This window comes from Rhinatrema bivittatum, chromosome 2 (assembly GCF_901001135.1).
Source record: "Rhinatrema bivittatum chromosome 2, aRhiBiv1.1, whole genome shotgun sequence".
Taxonomy (NCBI): domain Eukaryota; kingdom Metazoa; phylum Chordata; class Amphibia; order Gymnophiona; family Rhinatrematidae; genus Rhinatrema; species Rhinatrema bivittatum.
This window is the reverse complement of record NC_042616.1, coordinates 679,700,907-679,723,425: the sequence shown is the minus strand read 5'-3', so window position 1 is coordinate 679,723,425 and position 22,519 is coordinate 679,700,907. Positions and strand designations below refer to the sequence as shown.

At 42.4% G+C, this 22,519-nt stretch overlaps 1 protein-coding gene across 5 annotated transcripts in view; it reads right to left on the bottom strand.

The window, feature by feature from the left end:
* The window catches only part of ZC2HC1A (zinc finger C2HC-type containing 1A), a 223,613-nt gene that overhangs the window by 117,682 nt on the left and 83,412 nt on the right, over nucleotides 1-22,519 (bottom strand). For all 5 annotated transcript variants that reach the window (XM_029591512.1, XM_029591511.1, XM_029591515.1 and 2 more), the window contains exons 5-6: nucleotides 9,962-10,110; nucleotides 182-281 (exon numbers count right to left, since the gene is read on the bottom strand). In XM_029591512.1, the coding sequence (XP_029447372.1) occupies nucleotides 182-281; nucleotides 9,962-10,110 (249 nt within the window). The remainder of the gene's footprint in view (nucleotides 1-181; nucleotides 282-9,961; nucleotides 10,111-22,519) is intronic.

The window sequence follows — 22,519 nt, the reverse complement described above, 5'->3', positions numbered from 1 at the left end:
AAAAGGTCCTCTTGAACACAACAGCCATTCCTCTGAAAACCCACACAAGCAAGTCATGTGACTTAAGTATCCCTCTCCACTAAGGTGGTTTGTGATCAGAGAGAAAGCAGTGCTACACTGCTTCTACTTCAAACCTGTGATCTCTTTATCTGAGAAGTATTGTGATAATATTGATTTATACCTGTAGTTGCTTTGCCAGAATTTGATGGTTGAGGTAACCGTGAGGAGGCTGTTGCTATCAAACCAGGAGTATAGGTCTTTTTGAGTGCTGGAGGCTTGTACTGTATTAATGGATAAAGGAAGGTAAACAAACATTTCAAGCAAAATATGCAACAGTAAATTTTAGTAAACAAAGTCTCACTACTTTTATACAACATTATTGAAATTTTTTTTTTATGTTTTAAGCATGGTTAAAGATTTTTTTTTTTAATATTTTTGGGGAAGAGTGGGGGAGGAAGGGAGCCAAGGTCTGAGTTCTTCTTCCTTCTTTGGCTTTCAGCTAGAATACTGAGCTATAAGCATTGAAACTACCTAGAGATTTTGCCCTACCCAACTCACTTAGCCCAGCCATTGTAGCAACAGACCCTGGCCGAGAGCCTCTTGCAGGACCCTGCAAATATACACCTTAAATCTGGCCACTTTATGTCACTGTTGTGCAATGACTGGGGGCTCCCTCCTTCAGGGGCTGTGAACAGGGAGCAGAAGACCTGACCCAGAAGCAAACTCACATCTTCTGCAAAGCAGTGTACAGCCTAGCAAGGCAGTGCTAAAAAAAAAAAAAAAAAAAAAAAGAGAGAGAAGGCATATGGGTCTAACAAAATAGAACTGTATTCTATAGAAGTAATCCCTGAAAGCTCTCTGCCATTTTATACCACATGCCACCTTCCCTTGTATAACTGAGTGGGATCTAAAGACAGAAGATACTAGAATTATATTCCCTCATCCTACTCTATGCAGGAATAAAATGGGAGTAGAATCTAAATTTATGTTTAGCTGCAATTTTATCAATGTAGCGGATGATGAAAAAGATGGCACTGAGAATGAGGGAAAAGAGAGCCAGACTGGAGATTTAGATAGAGAAGGGGAATTGGGAGGGGAAGAAGAGAAATGAAATGGTAAGTGAAAAAAAAAAGTAGAATGGGCAGAAGTTAAAAACAAATACCTTGGGAAAGGGAAGACAGACATGACTATATAAAAGGAAGATGGAGAAGATGTTTAAAAACAATTCTGTATAAATTTCAAAAGTGTTCAAAGCACACTATTTCTATTTTCTCAATACCATATCAAAATTTGTGTCCTGTTAAACCTTGTTAACTCTACATATATTTGCAGAACAGATTTAACATGTATGAATTAAATTAGTGCATGATTTGTGTAGATTTGTTTTCTAACATTTTTTTTTATGACAGTCTTCTAGATTTTCACTTTTTTTTTTTAAACAGACATTTTACTCATGCCATTTTGAACACAGTTCAGTTTTCTATGCTGAAAATCACCCTTTATCCACTGCAGAGTTCCATCTGTGAGTCAACCATACTTTGGTCCAGAAACTCACACCCGTAACAAACATTACAGTAAGCAAACTTGCTTTAATCTGCAAACGGTATTTTCCATAGATAGCAGGATGAATTAGCCATATCTGTGGTAGTGTGCCTCTTGGCAGCACTGGAAGAAAACTCTCCAAGCTATCAGAGATTTTGCTCCTTTAGGGAGGAGGGTGGGCATTAATTCATCCTATCTATGAAAAACCGCCATTTACGGTAAGAAAACTTGATTTTTTGCCATCAATAAGCAGGGCTCAATTAGTCCCATAGCTGAGGTTACATCAAACAACTGTATTTTGTTTTTTTGCAACCCGGACCCCACCGTGGAGAGCAGACTACTTGGCTTGAGAGTGCCTTAGTACGGTATGTCCCCCTACGCTGTCTTTTGTAGACAAGGAGTCCAGACAGTAGTGGGCTGTAAAGATGTACACCAGGGACCAAGTGGTCGATTTGCAAATTTCTTTGATAGACACCCCGGATATGGATGCGCTCGCACCAGGCCAGCAAGGTCTAGAGCAGCAGCGTTGGATGTAGTTGGTTATCCAATTTGCCAGCGTCCTCTTTGAAATGGCTACTCTGAGCCTATTAGGGTCACAGGAAACAAACAACTGAGGCATCTTTTGGCACGGATGTGTATGGTGCTTGTAGCATGTCAAAGTGCATTTGCAATCAAGTATTATGTAGGAGTTTCTCACCTTCATGGGCATGAGGTTTGGGAAAGAAATTGGGAAGCATGATAGACAAAGTGAAAAGCAGATACACCTTTGTGTATCCATAATACTATCTTGTCATGACAGAACTGCAGGTTAGAAGGAAGGAGAGCAAGTGCCTGTAGTTCACTCATTTGGCATGCTGAAGTCACTGCAATGAGAAATAGGACCTTTCATATCATGTATTTAAAAGGAGGTCGTTTTGACTGGTTCGAACTGGGGTTTTGTAAGGGCTGTAGGCACTACAATAATGTCCCAGGGCACCAGAGGCTTCATAACTGGTAGATGCAGTCGTATCAGCCTTTTCATGAACTTTGATACCAAAAGATGAATTGAGATGGAATAGCTGTTTTCAGGTACGTATGACGATGCTAGAGCGCTTAGATCAGTGGTTCTCAACCCTGTCCTGGGGACCCCCCCAGCCAGTCGGGTTTTCAAGATATCCACAATGAATATGCATGAGAGAACATTTGCATGCACTGCCTCCATAACATGCAAATTTTCTCTCATGCATATTCATTGTGGATATCCTGAAAACCCGACTGGCTGGGGGGGTCCCCAGGACAGGGTTGAGAACCACTGGCTTAGATGAACTCTGACTGATGAAGTTGCCAGTCCTGACTGGAATAGTTGAAGCAAGTTGTCTAGTAGAACCATTGGTTCACAAGTAAAAGGGTCTACTCCATGTGAGGAACACCAGTTGGTGTAACAGTCCCATTCAAAGGAATAATTGCACCAGGTTGAAGGATTGCGTACCAAAAGAAATGTTTCTTGCACCGATCTGTGACTCCAAACCAACTCAATACCATGTGCTCAACCTCCATGTTCTCAGTTGAAGAGATGATAGCATTAGGTGTAGCACTTGCCCTCTCCTGTAACAAGAGGCAGAGAGTCTCCAAACACGACAGGCGGTTCGAAAGAAATTGAAACCGTTAAGCGTACCAAGGTTGACTGGACCATGCTGGGGCTATCACTATCATTCTGGCTAGATTCCAGATGAGTTTCTGAATCATGCAGGCACTGAGTGGATGCAGTGGAAAAATGAATACTACGCCCTCATTCCACAACCTCCCTCTGTGGGCTGAACAGCAAGGAGCAAAACCAATCCAACTATTGTTGATGTCTGTTGTGAACAGGTCTATCCATGGCATTTCCCAGCGGTGTAAAAGATAGTTGACCACAATCTGGTTTACTGACTACTCGTGTAGCCAAAGAAATCTGCTCAGCCTGTTTGTTTCCATATTGTGTATTTCCAGGATGTTCACTGCTTGAAGGTAAACCCCATGGGTCAATGCTCAGTGCCAGATGTGTAGTGTTTCCTGGCAGAGGCTCCAAAATCCCATGCCTCCTTGCTTGTTCACATAGAACAAGCTACTTGATTGTCCGTTTGAATCATGATGCTCTTTCCCCCGAGCACAAGGGTGAAAGCTGAGAGGGTGTGGCAAGGAGCTCGAAGTTCCAGCAGGTTGATTTATAGCCCCCTCTCTGGGACTGATCAGAAGCCTTGCGTTTTCAGTAAGCCTGTGTGAGCCCCCAACCCCGACTTGGAGGCATCCATGGTTAAGAGTACTTGGTGATGGATAAGGTGCAGCAGCACACCTGGTGTGTATAGAGTAGGCTTGAACCACCAGAGAAGCTCCTAAGCCATTTTTTGGGGAAACAGTCACCCTGGTGTGAAGAGGCTGGAGACGCTGATTCCAATGTGATCAGTCTCCGTTGAAGGTGCCACATATGGGTGAATGGGACTATGTGAATATCGGCAGCAAGGTGTCCCAGTAATTTAACAACCTGTCGTGCAGCGAGATTTTGACAGAATTGATCAACAAAGGTAGGATACTCCATCCTCAGGCAGGAAGGCTTTCAACAAAGTGATGTCTGAGTGTTCCTACTTGTGGAGCCTGTGTAGGTGCAGAGAGTCTCCTACATCAGAACCACTATAAACCAGTTGTCCAGATAGGGAAATACCCAGATACCCTGGCATCGAAGGTGAGCCGCCACCACTGTCAACCATTTTGTGAAGACATCTGGAGCAGGAGAAAGGTCAAAACGGCAGTACTTTGTATTGACAGTGGTGGTTGGCTATCCTGAAGCAGAAGAAGCGGCAATAAGATGGCTGGATGGAAATGCATAAGCATCTTTTTAGATCAAGGGAGCACATCCAGTCACAGAATTAAAGGAACATGAAGATAGTTTCCAGGGAAAGCATTCTGAATTTCTCCCAGCGTATGTAGTGGTTGAGGTTGCGTAGATCTAAGATAGGATGCAGACACCCTGCCTTTTTGGGGATGAGAATGTACTGTGAGTAGAAACCCACTGTGCTCTGCAGTTGGGCAATCTCCTGGATTGCATCATGTAGTAGGAGCTTCTGAACGTTGAGGACTAGAACAGACTCAGGTTGATGGGAGGGAAAGCTTTGTGTGGAGCCGATGGGGATGCTATGAAATCTAGTCGGGAGCCATGCTCCACAATACTCAATACCCATTGGCGCTCGTGATTTGTTCCAAGCTTGGAGGAAGAATCTGATCCTCCTCCCCCCCCAGTAAAGATATTGGAGCTGGTGGGAAGAAGTAAAAAAACGGATGCTGGTTTAGCAGGTTTTTGTTGCGATAGTCTTTGTTGATGGTGTTCTCTGGGGCGAGCACAGGAATATGGAACTTGCGAAGGTTATCTGTATTGAAGCAAAGGAGGAATTCTACATTGCTGATCATGGCCTGTATGATTTCCTGGGGTAATAAGGCCTCTTGAATGAGCTGATAGGGACTGGACGCCCGGAAGCTGATAGGGACTGGATGCCAACATTTTGCTCCTTTTTTTGGTATACTGTCTCCTTAAGCTTCTCGCGGAAAAACTTATCCCCCCAAGCAGAGTAAGTCAGCCAGTTTTTCCATGGACATAGTCACGGATGGCGCTGGCCCGCAGCCAAGGTATGCGACATGAGCCTATAGCTTAGTGGTTATAGCAGTAGGCTATGATCCAGTAGACCAGGGTTTGAGTTCTACTGTCACTCCTTGTGACCTTGGGCAAGTCACTTTACCCTCCATTGCCTCAGGTACAAATTTAGATTATAAGCCATCTGGGGATAAGGAAATACCTACAGTACCTGCGGAAAGCAGAATAAAAAAAACAAAAAACAAAAAAAAACCAAATAGAGACCACTGATGTACATGCAGACATGTTAAGAACATAAGAACGTGCCAGACTGGGTCAGACCAAGGGTCCATCAAGCCCAATATCCTGTTTCCAACAGTAGCCAATCCAGGCCATAAGAACCTGGCAAGTACCCAAAAACTATCCCATGTTACTGTTGCTAGTAATACCAGTGGCTATTTTCTAAGTCAAATTAATTAATAGCAGGTAATGGACTTCTCCTCCAAGAACTTATCCAATCCTTTTTTAAACACAGCTATACTAACTGCACTAACCACATCCTCTGGCAACAAATTCCAGAGTTTAATTGTGCGTTGAGTAAAAAAGAACTTTCTCTGATTAGTTTTAAATGTGCCACATGCTAACGTCATGGAGTGCCCCCTAGTCTTTCTATTATCCGAAAGAGTAAATAACCGATTCACATCTACCCATTCTAGATCTCTCATGTTGAAGGCTTCATACACTAAATGTGAAAAAAGTGGAATATAAATCTAAATAAAATGAAGCAAATAGCAACCTGCCTCTTCCAGGTCGTGTGTGACACAGGAGTTAGTGGTTCACCTGACTCCCCCCCCCCCAATGAAAGACTTGAGGCTTCGAATGCATTCATATATGTACTGGACCACAGCAATCAGTTATCCTTCCCCGGAAGTGCGTTAGAATGAAGACAGGCCTTCTTCGCCCGTTTCAACTGAATTATGGGGTAGTTGAACAATCCTATATCCAGGCGACTTCATGTGGAATTTTAAATCAATCTTCCAAATCACTGTAGGTCCTATGAAGGGCGTCTCCCACATTTTTAGCAGTACTGCACTGAGCATGTAGTGTGTGCACAGCACAGTCTGTTCAGAGGGAATATCCAAACGTTTTAGGACCTTCGACCTAGGGTCTGGGTCCTATCAGGCCTCAACGACTATGGAGGTGCTCCCAGTTTTACATTTTCCGGAGTGGTTGGCCAAATGGGATAGACTGGATGAAAAGTGAAAGATTTTGGGACTGGAAAAAGAGGAGAAGAATATGCAGACTATATCTGGATTTGGTCCATAACTTGCTGACAGCACTGTCTCGGAGTCCAGGGCAGGGCACCATCCTCAGAGACTAGTATTGGCTCCCCTTCAAAAGATGGAAAAGGCAGGACAGAACACAAAAGATCCAGAGTCTGTAGGTGAAGACCTTGTGTAAAAAGCTGTGGTACTGGCGTGGCCATGATTGGTGGTGGTAGGGGCAGAAATGGGTCCTGTCGCTGCTGGGCCGTAAATCCTCAGATGTGTAAGGCAGCCTGGAGAATTTCCCTTGTCGACTCCTCATTTGGGTGACATGGTAAGACAGGGTAGTGGCGATATCAGACCCCTTTTGAGGCTTCAGAACGAGGTGACAGAGGAAGCAGATCCTGGTCATTATCTGAACTTATGGAGATGATCAGAGGCAGTTCAGGCATCTGTGCAGTTTCAGTGATTTGCTTGGAAGGAGTCATAAGCTGCAATTCTGTTTTGGGACACACTGTAGACTTGATGGATGCGTATGCTGTGGGCTTCTGCTTGGACTGCTTCAATGACTCTGTCGAGTGAGACTTCAGTGCGGCTTCTCAATGTGCATTGCTGCGTGGGCCTTCGACGCTTTTGGTGCATTGTGTGCACCAATCCCTCATGTTTTTGCTTCGATGAGGATAACTGGTGGCTCAATGCAAGCTGCATCGCAGGATATTTCGACCGATGCTGTGTCATCATTTTGCTTTTTCAGCTGGTACCGAACCCATGTGCATCAAATATTTTGAGGCCTCTATGTGCTTCAACTTTGGAGATTGTTCTAACGCATCTCAATGTGGCAGCGAGGATGCTTGGTGAGTGCGGTCTTTGTCCCTGACCCAAGTGTCACCATTGCTGGATAACTTACTGTGGGTGCTCCCAAACATCAATAGACCCTGAGACTCGGCTTGTAATTTCAGGGATTCAATCTTCGCCGCCCTGGTTCTCTGCGCCCACGGGGACATCCATCCACAGGGACCGCAATTCGCCTGATCATGGTCCGGGCTGAGGCACAGATAACACTAGTCATTGTCATCTGTGAATGACATGATCTGGTCGCAGGAGCAGCCCTGGAAGCTACTGGACGCTCCTTTTGCCATGATTGATTCCTCTTCTCCGACAGAAAGTAGCACTGAAAAGTGCTGTTTTTGGGTCACTAAGTAAGGAAAAAACAAAAAAGGGGTGAAATATTTGAAAAACAGACAGACACAAGAGAATATCGTCCATGTAGAGCATGGATAGAAAGACAGAGGGCATGCTGACGCCCGCATGTAGGAACTCTCCAGCATGCTCAGTGGAGCAAAAACGCTTTGAGAGGGACTTTCCATCTAGTGCTGCCAGGTGGGGCATATTACCACAGATCATGGCTAATTCAGCCCTGCTTAAACAGGCAGAAAAATAGTTCACCTGCCAGATATACAATTTGCATTATAATCATGGCTCTAAAGAGTATAGATGAATATTCAATGGCATAACTGGCATTCTTTAAGCAGCAATCCTTATGGACACTAAACACCTTATTTATCTAACAGATAAATACCAGCAGATCCATTCCGTCTGCCCAATTTTCTTTCCTGCTGCAATACTGCAGAGTTTTCTTGAGCTCTAACTTTCCCATCATTTCTTCTCAACTAAAGATCTTCAGTGCTTATTCCATGTTTTCTTGAATTTTGAAATTGTTCTTGCCTCCACCACTGGGAGAGCATGCCGTACATCCACCACCCTTTCAATTAAGAAATACAGGAAGTCCTCAGACTTAAGACACAATTACTTCCAGACAAACATATCTTAAGTCAAACTAATCTTTTCCAGAACAATGTTATAAAATGGGGATTGGCTGCAGCACCAAAGCCCAATACCCTATTTTCACCAAAATAACCTAGATTTTGGTAATATTTAATATTGTAAAAAGCACAGACATTTTGAAAGTATTACTTTTTTTATGCCTGAAGAAAGGGCCAAGGAATGCCTAGAGGTCACTGAACAGATATTGTTCTGAAGAGAGGAAATCCCCTATACTGCTCTTGCCCATGTCATCTTGCTGGTCATCAGCACACCAACACATGCATGCCAGGAAATGTTTTGACTGATGCCCAAGCAAGTGTTGTAAGTTGGATAATGGGTGTCAATTTGGAATCATAACTTCAAATTGTAACTTGAAATTCCTTAAGTCAATGTTTTCCTGTATGGTTTTTATGTTATTCAAGTCTACCCTCTGAGTGACATCAGAATCGCTTATTGTAAAACCTCCTTTCCATTAAAAATTTGTTCATTTCTTGTATAATGTGTACATTTCAGATGTTTCTTTACTTTGGAATCTAGGTTTTGAAGTTTAACCTTTTAATATCTGTTATGCCCCTCCTTGAAAATATAATTATTTAATAAAACATTTTACATAAGCATAGATTAGGGAAACAACTTTTTGAATAATGCTTTATATTTCTTCAGGTGTTTTTTTTCTTCAGATTCCTGATCAAAAGACTGGTTTCTGGTAGAAACCAAGATTTTGACATGTCATGTTTATAGATTAATTTCAACTGTACACTATCAGGGTTAAAACAGTTTTCAGAATTACTTACGGTAAATATTTATAATTGGCTCCTATCGCATTGCATCCTATTCTATAAACAGATCTTAAGCTTTATTTGGCTCTATCAAAGAGCCATGTAGTATTATAACTGGGTACCCTTTTGAAAAATTGATATGTTCCTGTGCAATTTACTAGTCCATATTTGGTCCATTATATTGACAAATGCTTTGAAAACTGTATAAAGATCCAAAAAAATCATCCATATTTACTACTCAGGTTTAAATAGCTATCTAATGCTTTCAAACTAAACTGTGAAACTAGAGCAAATACTTAACGGCTGAATTTTAAAATCGGCCATGCGCATAAAAATCGGTACTTATGCACGTGGCTGGGCCCTGTGCGCGTATTTTCAAAAGGACCCAGCCATGAGCGTAAGTGGCGATACGCGCACAAGTGTCGGGCCCTGAAAGAGGGGTGGGCAGGGGGGTTGTGCTCTGGGTGGGGAAGGACAGAGGCCGGCAGAGACAGCGGCCATTAGCCACTGTCCCAGGGAAGCGAGTGCCGGCAGTTGGCCGGCACGCACAAACTATTTCTGCTCCAGGGGTGTAGTAAGTAATAAAACAAAAAATATGCAAGGCGCTGGGACAGGTGAGGGGAAGAGGGAGGGGATTTTGGTAGGGGGGTATGGAAGCTCCCTCCCAGTCCGCGCATGTTATAAAATTGGCGCGTCCATGTGCGTGCACCAGGTACCGTGCACATCTTTTAAAATCTACCCCTTAATCTTCACACCTTAACCAATAAAGATATGCAAGCATAAATTAAGAAGAGATCCTATAATCCTTATGTAGTTTCTTCAAATTTTCTTTTACACTAGAAGATAGTGTTTGAAATCTGTTTCAGCTTAAATTCCTAAGTACATGTAATATATCATCCAGTTTCTAATCATTTTAATACAGTATCTTAATAAGAAAACCCTTGCCTTTATTGTCCCAAAGTACATTTTACCTGTGTTCTAGCAGGTGTCTTTCCTTTTGTGTCCACAGATAACTTGCTTTTGTTATTAATTCGTGCTGCCTGCTCCTTACAGAAATTGATGTGTCTTTCAGCAGCATTTTCATTGAACCTTCTTTGGCAATATGGGCACTGAACATAATCTACAAAAAAAAAAGGGATAAAGGGATAATGATACCAAGCAGGAGGAAGGCATGCGTAATGTTAACAGTCCAGCAAGCAGTTCTTGCTACTCCTGCAACACAGATCACCTGGTTGCATTAATTGATACATTTCATATTCTGACTTTATAAATTTCCTTCCTGAGAACGGTGCACAGACAGTTCAAAATCACTTTGTAACATAAAAGTTGCACTTACACTGGGGAACTTTTATTGGAAAATCCTTTTTCTAACATTCAAAGAGATTTTTAAGTTTCCACTAGCATTTGATACTCTTCATTGTAAATAGTCCACAGAAAGTTAATATTCTTGTCCACACTGAACACAAGATTTCTTTCAGAAGGACAATAGATCACAATGTAATTTTCATTAAGGGTTTCCCCCCGAGGAAGCCACCATCTGTGAAACAAGGGCCTTGTCGGGGATTGACATCATACTCAAGGATTACATCACACCTGTTCATAATCAAACGCACATGCATACAATTGGAATATAGGGTATTTAACTTTGAACCCAAATTTTTTTGGGCTATCAAAATTTTTGATGTACTTTAATAGCATACTGTCTTGCATATTTTTCTTTTACAGTTTCTGTGCAATATAATATACTTTTGACACTGTATTTAGTTTTATTTTTTAAATTGCTCAAAATATTTGGTGCCTTGACATTGAATCAATAAGAATGTTTACATTTATTGCATTGTTTAAGCAGAACAGTATACTACCATTACATTAAGCATTTATAAACAATGTCAAATTTTGTACAGATCAATTGAAAAGAGGAAGTAACATTTCTCTCCTTTTGCAACATCGAGAACAAAGACTCATTTATGAATGGAATATCTTGGTACCTTCTGGTTTAAATTCAGCTATTGAATGGGAGGCTAAAGGAAGCAAAATAGTTTTTTTCCCATGATGATTCTGCTAGTAGATGGCATTTAGGTTTTTGTATTTAGAAGTCCCTTGCTCTTGCAGGACCTAGGCCTTGTTTTGGTTCCTGCACGTAAAGATGGCAGCAGGAAGGCTCAGGTATGTTCCGTTCTGGTAATCCTTTTCTTAAAATACTTGGTTTTTGTTTCTATAAATATTTTGTTTAGCTTAAGAATCTTCTATATAATTTGATTTTACAGATATGATGAGTGTTTCTGCATCCTTTTGAAAATGGCAAATCCTTCCTTTCTGCTATGGTCACCAGAGAAGGAATTTAATCTGGACCCCTTCCCCTGCCAAAGGCTTTCTGTATGCGTGAGGATGAGCAATCTCTTACTGGTGTGGTTGGAGTGCTTGAGGCTAGATGACAATGGAAGCAGACATCACAGCCCAACAAAAACAACATGAGCTTGAATCTACCGAGAGACTATGCCAGGTAGAATATGGAGTGTTCTCACATTACTTCCCCAATCTGTGAAAGCTGGAAAAGAATCTGGGAATACAAATAGTGATGAGATAAAGTTGGCATTAATTAGGTATGTCTCAACCTGTACTCTTCTTAGCATGCACTCATTATAGATGGATTATAAGTGTTTAAATAAACAAATTAGGAAAACTCTGCTTGAGATAAAACAGATTCTCCTTCCTAAAGTTGACTTAGAGGGCTCTATAAATGAATAAAGCAGTTAGATGTTCCTAAGAACATAACATGCCATACTGGGTCAGATCAAGGATCCATCAAGCCCAGCATGCTGATTCCAACATTGGCCAATACAGGCTACAAGTACCTGGCAAGTACCCCAAAACTAAGTATATCCCATGCTACTGAAACTAGTAATAGCAGTGGCTATTTTCTAAGTCAACTTGATTAATAGCAGGTAATGGACTTCTCCTCCAAGAACTTATCCAAACCTTTTTTAAACCCAGCTACACTAACTGCACTATCCACATCCCCTGGCAACAAATTCCAGAGATTGTGTGTTGAGTGAAATAGAACTTTTACCGATTAGTTTTAAAAGTGCTACATGCTAACTTCATGGAGTGCCCCCTAGTCCTTCTACAGTGCATTGGAGGCAGGCTACTTTTCCATGGGCCATCCTGTATTATCCTATCTTTGGGGCCGATGCAATAATTTTCGCAGAAAACGGGTGCTGACTTTTCAGCACCCGCTTTAACACAAGCATGGCACCCACAAGGGGGGGGGGGGCGCCATGCAATAAGCAAATGAAGGGGGTCGCACTAGCAAGCAGGTACTAGGGTCGCATGTGCGACCTTATCGCCTCCTTGCTAACGCGACCCAGCGGTGGCTGCCGGATATGAAGACCGACGCCGGTAAACTCGGCATCTGTTTTCATAACCAGCCGTCTGCCAGTAATGAAAACGGACGCAGAGTTTATCGGCAGCCATTTTCATTACTGGCTGTTAGCCAGTTAGAAAGAGTTAGTTTTGAAACTGGTTGACTTATTTATTTATTTATTTAACAACTTTTTAATATACCGACGTTCGTATGGCACATCACGCCGGTTTACAATTAACTCAAAAGGAGGAAATTACAATGAACAGGGGAAGGGGGGTGGGAGCTTGGATTGTTTGAAGGAAAAACAATTGTGATGTTCGTCCATTGTTCCAGTGGTATTCTTGTTAAAAGCTAAGGCTCTTTTACAATCTAGGGTATGAAGGAGCCGTTGCCGATCGTGTAAGTGTGGCTTCGGGGAAAATCCAGCAAGGAGATTGTTTCATTTAAGTGAAAAGTAGAAACCACTTTTGGTAGAAAGGAAGGATGCATGCGTAATATTACTTTATCGTGATGAAATTGGAGATATGGAAAATTGATCACTAGTGCCTGGAGCTAACTTACTCTTCTTGCAGAAGCGATAGCTACCAGGAAAATAACTTTCCAGGTGAGAAATTTAAGTTAGCAGTTGACATGGGTTCAAACTGTGGATTCATCAATGCTTCCAGGACTAAATTGACATCCCATGGCACTATTGGTTTCTTAATAGGCGGGTGTAGATGTAGCAAACCCTTCATAAATTTAGAAATTAAAGGATGAGAGGAGATGGAACCATCTTTTTCCCAAAATGGTAAGCTGCAATAGCACTTAGGTGAACTCTAATGGATGTGACTGTTAGTCCTGAAAGGGATAAACTATGTAAATAAGTCACGAATGGCGCCGGTGGACAAGAAAAGGGGTCGAGCTTGTTCAGGGCGCACCATGTCGAGTATCGCCTCCATTTGAAAGCATAGTTATTTCTGGTGGAGGACTTTCTTGCTGCAACGAGAACATCTGTGACATCAGAGGAAAGATTCAATGAGTGTAATATCTGCCGTTCAATCTCCATGCTGTCAAATGGAGGGAGGATTGCATCGGATGGATTAAGATTCCTTGTTCTTGAGAGAGGAGGAATGGGTCCTTTGTTATTGGAGGCTTATGGACAGATGAAGAAGATAGGCATACCATGGCTGTCTCGGCCACGCAGGCGCTATGAGGATTAAGTCCACCGTGTCCGTTTAGGAACGCATCCTGCGACATTCTGTATATGCTGGGAAGTAGAGAGCAAAATTTTTCCACCTTCCGGTTCTCTTCCGATGCAAAAAGGTCTGTCTGGAGTGCTCCAGGACACGAAGATCTTGAGTACTTCTATTTGATTCAGCGACCACTCGTGTGGATGGAAAACTCTGCTGAGTTTGTCCACTCTGGTATTCGCAAGGCCTGGGAGGTAGGGATGCTTGAAGGAAGATTTTGTTTTGTTCCGCCCACTCCCATATCTGAACCGCCTCCTTGCAAAGAGTCAAGGAACCGGATCCACCTTGTTTGTTTATATAAAACATCGCTACTTGATTGTCTGTGTGGGTCATCAGAGATTTTCCCCATATCCATGTCTGAAACGCAAGCAGGGAATTTTTTATTGCTCTGAGTTCTAACAAATTTATTTGAAAGCTTTGTTCATCATATGACCAAAGTCCCTGAGTTTGTAGATGGAGGAGATGTGCTCCCCATCTCTTGGTTGAAACATTCGTGGTGAGAATGAGTTGGTGAGGGGGGTTCTAGAATGGGCTCCCTTCCTTCAAGATAAATGGTTGAATCCACCAACGGATGTCTTTTTTCATGGAGTTCGTGACCTGTACCTTGTGAGACAGTGGTTGAGTGAGTTGATCCCATTTAGATTTTAGGCCTCATTGGAGTAGCCTGATGTGAAGTCAAGTGTTTTGGATGACATGTATCGCTGCGGCCATATGACCTAGTAGCACCATAATGTGACGAGCCGGAACTGTTTTTCGACGTAATAGAGTCTGAGCAAGCAACCGCAAGATGTGGTTTCTTTCTAGAGGAAGAAAAGCTCTGGAAAGTGGGGTTTGGATGATTGCCCCTATGAATTGAATGTTTTGGGTTGGATGTAGCTGAGATTTTTTGTAGTTTATTATCCAACCCAGGTTTTCCAGGCAGAGGAGTGTGCGTTCTATATGACTTTGTAGCAACTGGGCATCATAAGATACGATAAACCAGTCGTCTAGATAAGGAAAAATGTTTATGCCCACAACAACAGCAAGACATTTTGTGAAGACTCTTGGGGCTGAGGAGAGGCCAAAGGGAAAAACTTTGTACTGGTAGCGTTGGTTCTCCACTTGAAATCAGAGGTATTCCCAACAGCGTTTGTGAATCGGGATGTGAGTATAAGCATCCTTTAGATCTAGTGAGCACATCCAGACGTTTGTTTGGAGAAAAGGGATGACCGTCTTGAGAGAGGTCATCTTGAATCTTTCTTTTACCAGATATTTGTTGAGTGTTCGAAGATCCAAAATAGGATGAAGGCCTCCTGATTTCTTGGGGATGATGAAGTATTGGGAATAGAAACTGTTCTCCATTTGATTGGAAGGCACCGGCCGGATAGCCTTCTGTTGAAGGAGGATTGAAATTTCCTTCAGGAGCAATGTAGCTTGAACCAATGGAGTCTTGGGTTGAATGAAATGAGGAAGCATTGGGATTGAGTTGAAACGCAGACTGTATCCCTGTGATATAATACTTAACACCCATTGGTCCATGGTGATATGGGACCATTGGGAATGGAACAAAAAGTCTTCCCCTACAGAAACTGCTGTTGTGGCAGGTGAACTTAAAAAGACTGTTTAGGCGACTGTTGAGCAGCCTGAGAGGTTTTTGCGATTGAGATTGAGACCGTTGTTGCTGGAAAGGCTGAGGCCTATAATTAGATTGATAGGGCTGATAGTAACTGTATGGTCTTCGGTAATAATAACCCCTTTTATATTGGGGAAAATAACGCCTGGACGTAGATGGCGTGTCTAAAGGCGCCGCCAAAGACTGAACTGCAATATTCTGTTCTTTAATTAAAAATACGGTCTTCTGTAATTGTCTCCAAATAAGATGTCTGACCTACATGGTAGATTAGCCAGACGGTCATGAATGTAATCCCATATACTGCTGGCCCGAAGCCATGCGAGACGTCTAGCTAAGACCAAAGTCGCAGATGAATGTGCCGAAGTGTCAAAGGCTTCATACGAAGTGCGCAATAAATGATATAGACCTTCCTGTAAATCTAGAAATGGCTGAGGCAAGGCAGAGTCTCCTTGTACAGTATGTAATAAAGGCTGTAGTTTTTGCATACAGTTGAAAAGATATTGTATATATATATATATATATATCAGCACTGAATTTTGATAAATCTTTTTTGCAATATCATCCAACAGCTTATTATCTTTCCCTGGAGGCATATTAGAATAAAGCCTAGTCTTTTTGGCTTTCTTCATCACCGATTCTACAACTACTGAATTGTGAGGGACTTGCACATTCGAATAGTAGGATGTCTTTTGCATTCTATATTTTAAATCCAGATTTTTGGAAACCGGGGTCAGGAGGAGTAGGGTATCCCACACCTTGTCCATGAGGCCCTCTAGAATTTGATGTGAGGGGAGAACAGATGGTTCAGATGGAACATCTAAAATTTGCAGAATTCCCATTGTTTCCAATCTCGGGTCTGGAAGTTTGCGAGTTTCTATGTTAAGAGCTAAACCCAGCTTCTCCAAGAATTTAGCGTAAGATAGATCTTCAGGAGGTGATGTTGGCTGAGGTAACTCTTGTGGAAGGTCTGAAGGGATACCCGTTGAACTCCCTGGAGATGATGGGGGAGAGAAAACTGGAGAAGTTGTGTGTTTGGAAGACTGAGAAATGGTATGTGTTGGAGAGGGTAGATTTGGAGGAGAAATATTTGGCGATGCAGGTTCTTGAGGAACCTGTGGGAGAATATTTGGATCCAGAGTTAATCTCTGGAAAAAACTATGCAATAGAGAAGTGATTTGAAACATTGTTTCTTCAGCTGCTGGGTGAGAAGGATGGTCAGTCAGTCTTTTAGATTTCTTAAGATGCTTTATTGGTGTTTTTGGTATGTTCCTTGGATGCGGATGAGAAAGTATATCCAGTGATGAGTCCCAATTTCCAGCTGGTTCCTTGTTTATAAGGTCTGATAATACTGAGGAAGGAGAGTTGGGATCCTCATGTAAAGATGCAGAATGCTGTGGAGCAGATCTGGCTGAAGATGATGCTTCAGATTGAGGTGTAACATTTTGTCTTTGATGTTGATTTTTTTGATTGTTCAGGTAGCCCAGGTGTTGATTTTGGGATCTCTGGAGTAATACGAGTCTGCTTCTTATGACCGTGAGTGAGATGCATCGTATTTTTTTCAGATGCGACGTAGTCTATGCATGCATCATGATGTGTCGAGGTCGACGCATGCGAACGAGGCAGAGTAGGACGACTTGACGCATGTTTCAACGGCGCATGCGTCGTGTCCAAAGTGGCGCTTGACGCAATCTGCGTAGTTGACGACGCAGTCCGCGGCGCACGGCTCTGAGGCTGAATGCACGTGTCGAGAAGTCTCGGACCGGGGTTTCTGCTCAGGAGGGGGAAGTGCTACTGCTGAACCTGCCTCTGCTAACATCAAGGCTTTACTAACCTGTTTTACTGTAAATTTCTCTCCTATCTCTCATTTGCAGATAATGATCACCCTGCCTAGGAACCCGGAAGAGCTGCTCATGCTCACTAACCTGTTTTTCCAGTTTGTTTTTCTATCCTCTCTCTCTGCTCAGAAGCTGTATCATCTGCCCCGACGAACCCGGAAGAGCTACCCGTGCCCCTCCCCTTTGGCTGATGCTGCTGACGTCACCAGTGTCAAAAGTGCACCAAAAGGGGGGTCTTTAAAAAAGGCCCAGGAATAGGAGGCGCCGTGCAACAAAGAGGCATGCCCCTTTGTACGCCCCTTCATACACCTTGAGATCCCGAGAACAAAGACGAATGAACCACACAGCTAATCTGCACAATACTGAAAATGGATAATAAAAGGGAAGAGCTGGTAACTCAAAGTCTGCCTGAACAAAAGTAAGTAAGGAGAAAAATACATAAAGAAATCCAGAGACAGTTACACTGCAAGAAAAACAAAGCAAACAAACCCAAATAACCTTATACAAATAAAAAGAGCCAAAAGCACAAACAATGCAATGCTAAACAATTTATTAATGATTACTTTCCTACTAGTAAATGCTCAATACATAACTAAGAAATTCCAAGTAATCACGGATCTACTATATGACAACAAACCGAATTTCATTGCAATCACCGAATCATGGTTAAAAAAAATCACAGTCCTATAAAACCAAATAGCATATAGAAATGATGATGTCTTTTCAATTTCCAGAGCAAATAAAAGAGGGGGCGGTCTACTACTAATAATTGAAAAAAAATTCAAATGCAAAACTACTACCACCAACACCACCTCCAAGGAACCACGAAATTGCAATTTTTTATACTATCAATATGCAAATATGCCTGATTTACTGTCCACCAAGCCTCCTTGAACTAAACATCTCACCTCTGAATTCCTAACAATACACATAAATACATCAAAACCCAGCAACATACTAGGAGATTTTAATCTTCACATGGACGTTTACCCATTATCAAACACCTGCCAAACACTAATTGATGTAATGACAGCACTAGGATTAAATCTAAATACAGACAAGCCCTCGCACAAAGCAGGTCACTCCCTCGACCTGACATTTATCAGCCATAGCTACCTAGAACAAATAAAAACAGGTTATACACAAATTCCATGGTCAGATCACTTCCTCATCAAATCCACCATTAAATTTCTTGAACCCCAAGTTAAACAAATAAAAGAACCAACAGAATTTAAGTATAGGCCGCCTTATAACATTGAAACACTAAAAACCAAATTAGAAGAAAAACTAACAGAATTTAATTATAAAGACTGTGAATCAGCAACAAAAACATGGATGAAAACCACCAAACTAGCAAATGAAATTAACCCCATAAAATATATACGCATCAAAGAACCAAAACAAACAAATCCCTGGTATAACGAAAAGATAAAAGAAGTCAAACAAAACCTTAGAAAAAAAGAAAAAGATTGGATGAAATATAAAACAGACGAAAACGTAACTAAATTTAGGAAACTAAAACCACTGCTCCATTTCCACGACTTCAGAATGGTGCTGCAATCCATCATCCTGTCGAAACTTGACTACTGCAACTCCCTTCTTCTAGGGCTCCCGGCGAACACCATCAAACCTCTTCAGATGGTTCAGAATTCGGCAGCCAGGATTCTCACCAACACCAAAAAAAGGGACCACATCACCCACCCTCTAGTTACTTCATTAGCTGCCCATTAAATTCTGGATTCTCTTTAAAGCTCTCACAATTATACACAAAGTCAAGTACAACCTTACCTCCCCCAACTCTTCATTTCTTCTAAGACCTCACTCCTCATCCAGACCAATCAGAAGTGCTTACAGAGATGTTTTCGCTTGTGGGGCATAAAAAGTATCTCTAAGGAAGCGCACCTTATCGACAGCAGGACCCCACCAATGGAATGCGCTGCCACCTGACCTCCGACAAGAACCGTGCCCGTCTACGTTAAAAAAACCCAACTTAAAACATGGTTTTTCAACCAAGCTTTTTCGGATACCTAACATTCCTTTACTTTTAGTCGGACCTTTACTACACCCTCTGTCCATTACTCAGATATGTATTTAAAGTTTTGATAATCCCCTTGCCTCAATCAATTCCCTCCCCGCCCACTTTATCTCTTGCAATCTAGCAGTTCGGTTCTCCCCTGGTTTATTCAGTTCTCTACACAGTTAGTTCTAGTTTATATTTGCTGTTAATTGTATAGATGGATGTCCCCCTCGCCTCTGTTATTTTGTTTCCACTGGTTCATTGTATCGCACCCGAGCGAATGTTGCAGTTACATTGTAAACCGATGTGATTTGTATTTTTTACAGGAACGTCGGTTAGAAAAGTTAAAAATAAATAAATAAATTTAGAAAACACTTAGCCTACTACAAACAAATAATTCTTGATGCAAAAAAATACTACAGCTCAAAAATTGAAAAATTTGCAAATAACCCACGAACATTATTCACCATAGTTAGAGATCTCACTAATGACAAAATGGAGTCCCCCTGAACTTACCTGAAAATAGGTGCAATGAAATAGCACAGTTTTTTCAGTGACAAAATTGCAAACCTGAGAACCAAAATCCCTAATACAACTAAACAAGAAATTAAAATGCACAAGAGACGTCTCACTATGGTCTAGGTTTGACGAGATAACAGACACTGAAGTGTAAACCATGCTGAAAAAATTAAATCCCACTCCAAATATAATTGACACCCTGACCACTCTGGACATTAAAAAATTAGCAAACATAGCTTCCTCCATATTAACAAAGATCATAAACCTGTCCTTAGTGGAAGGGTCAATACCAGACATACTGAAAGGGGCAATTATTAAACCAATCATAAAGAAAAAAAAAACAGTGACCCCCCTGATCCTAAGGAACTACAGGCCAGTTTCAAATCTACCATTAATTGCAAAATTAATAGAAAAAAACTGTACAAAAACAACTGGCTGAGCACCTGGACAACAATAATATACTATACCCTTCACAAATTGGATTCCGTAAACATTATAGCACAGAGACATTGCTGCTCTCTCTGACCGATAACATCCTGAGAGGTTTTGATAGTGGTAAACACTTCATCCTGGTGATGCTAGACCTATCATCAGCCTTTGACACGGTAAATCATGACATACTTCTAAAAAGACTAGAAGAAATAGGACTACATCAAAAAACTAGTGACTGATTCAGATCATACCTAAGTAACAGATTTTTTCAAGTCTTTCAAATCTTCAAACAGGAGTACCACAGGGATCAGCACTCTCCGCAACACTAACATTTACCTGCTCCCTGTGTGTCAACTACTAGCAGGCCTGGGAATCATACACTACATATATGCTGATGACATTCAATTATTACTACCCATTGAAGACACAATCGAAAAAACACTAAACCTGGCTAACGTACCTAGACATCAAACAGTTACTAAACCAAATAGAACTAGTGATTAATATCGAAAAAACAGAATTCCTACATCCAGAACGAAAAAATATGACTTATTCAAATGCCAATACAGCTTAAAAATAAACAGAAAATAGAATTAGCCGAAAATGTTCGGAACCTCGGTGTGATAATTGATACGGCACTCAGCCTCAAACACCACGTTTCACTAAAAGTCAAAGAAGGATACGCTAAACTTATGGTTCTCAGGAAACTAAAACCTTTACTAACACCTACAAACTTTCGAACTGTCCTTCAAGCATTAATATTTGTGAGCACAGACTACTGTAACACCCTTCTCTTAGGATTACCATACACCACACTGAGACCACTCCAAATACTTCAAAACTCTGCCTCAAGAATACTTACCTGTAAAAGTAAAAGCGATCACATCACTGAAACTCTAGCTGAATTACACTGGCTGCCCATTGAACACACTGCTATTAATTGCATCAGTGGCATGGGATCTTCTTAGTGTTTGGGTAATTGCCAGGTTCTTGTGGCCTGGTTTGGCCTCTGTTGGAAACAGGATGCTGGGCTTGATGGACCCTTGGTCTGACCCAGCATGGCAATTTCTTATGTTCTTAATACAAAACACTATGCACTATACATAAATTAATTCACGACAAAAAAGCAGAATGGCTGAACACAGCACTACGTGTACATGTCCCACATAGAAACCTGAGATCTGCTAACAAAGCCCTCCTAACCATCCCTTCTGTTAAAACAGCAAGACTGACCCAAGTCAGAGAACGGGCCCTATCCTTAACCGGACTCATTCACAAATCTCTTCAGAACCAGAACATTCACTGGTTCAAAGAACATCTCACCTATCATAACACTGTCCCACCAGAAAACAACACCTAGCAACCCTACATACCCCATCACCCAAAGTCACCAAACTCTGCTCCACCAAAGACCAGGCCTTTTCCTTAGCTGGGCCCGCCCTTTGGAGCAAGCTACCTTCATCCATCCGCCAAGAAGCATGCCCGAAAAAATTCAAACAGAGCTTGAAGACCTGGCTCTTCAAGCAGGCATACACCTAAGTACTCACCTTCACCTCTTCTAGCTCTCCCCCCTCTTCTGCCCCCCCCCCCCTTTTATGGGTAACCACTGTTATTGTACAAATGAACATACGGGGCTGGTTGTGCCTGGACAAAGGTTTGGAGCGCTTTAAAAAATTCCACCCAGGAGAAGGTTCCTGGGTCCATGTTGATACCAGGAGGGATTATAGTGGAAGCCCCAGAGGAACGTTCCTGTCGGGGCGCAGAGTTGGACATACTTAGGTCCGGGGTGCCATCCTCAGTGGTTCCGGATTCCTCTCCTGGCTGTGGGAGGTCTTGATTTGGTTCTCCCTGGTTCTGTTCGCACTGCTGGCACAGGAGGGATTCTAATTCAGGCTGCGCAGCTCTCAAGTGGCAGGCTGGGCAAAGGAAGGGTCCCTTGGCCTTCTTGGATGGTGGTGCCATTGTTTGTGCACGTGTAGGGCTTAAAAACTTGTCCATGCGAGAGTTATGCACGTAGATGCGCTTAGTTGTGCACGTCGAGAGCGCAGAAGTTATGCGCAGTACGTGCACACAAGTTGTATGTGCGGCAGTTATGTGCGCAGTTGTGCGTGCGGCCTAGTTGTGCGCACAACTCAGATGTGCGCACAGTTAAGCGTGTATCCTTACGGACGCGCTCAAGTTAGGCGCCTTGGGTTTCTGGCCTGCTCTGCACGTACCTACAGCGAGGAGGCAGGAAGATTGCGCTGACGACCCCGGGGGCAAGATGGCGACCCCCTCCGGAGGGTCTCCACTTGCATGGACCCTCACACCGGATCGAGGCCTAGCCAGAGGGAGGCTGCTCAACCCGATTTAAACCTCCTCGGAGGACGACGGTATGGCTATTTGAGCCTTGGAGACCGGAGATTTAGAAGTAAAGTATTCTACCTTACCTGGTCTTGGTGCTTACCAGTTGCGTGCCGGACGGTCTCCAGCTGCAGGGGGAGAGGGACATACCTTCACCGCCGCGGTCAAATCTGCACCC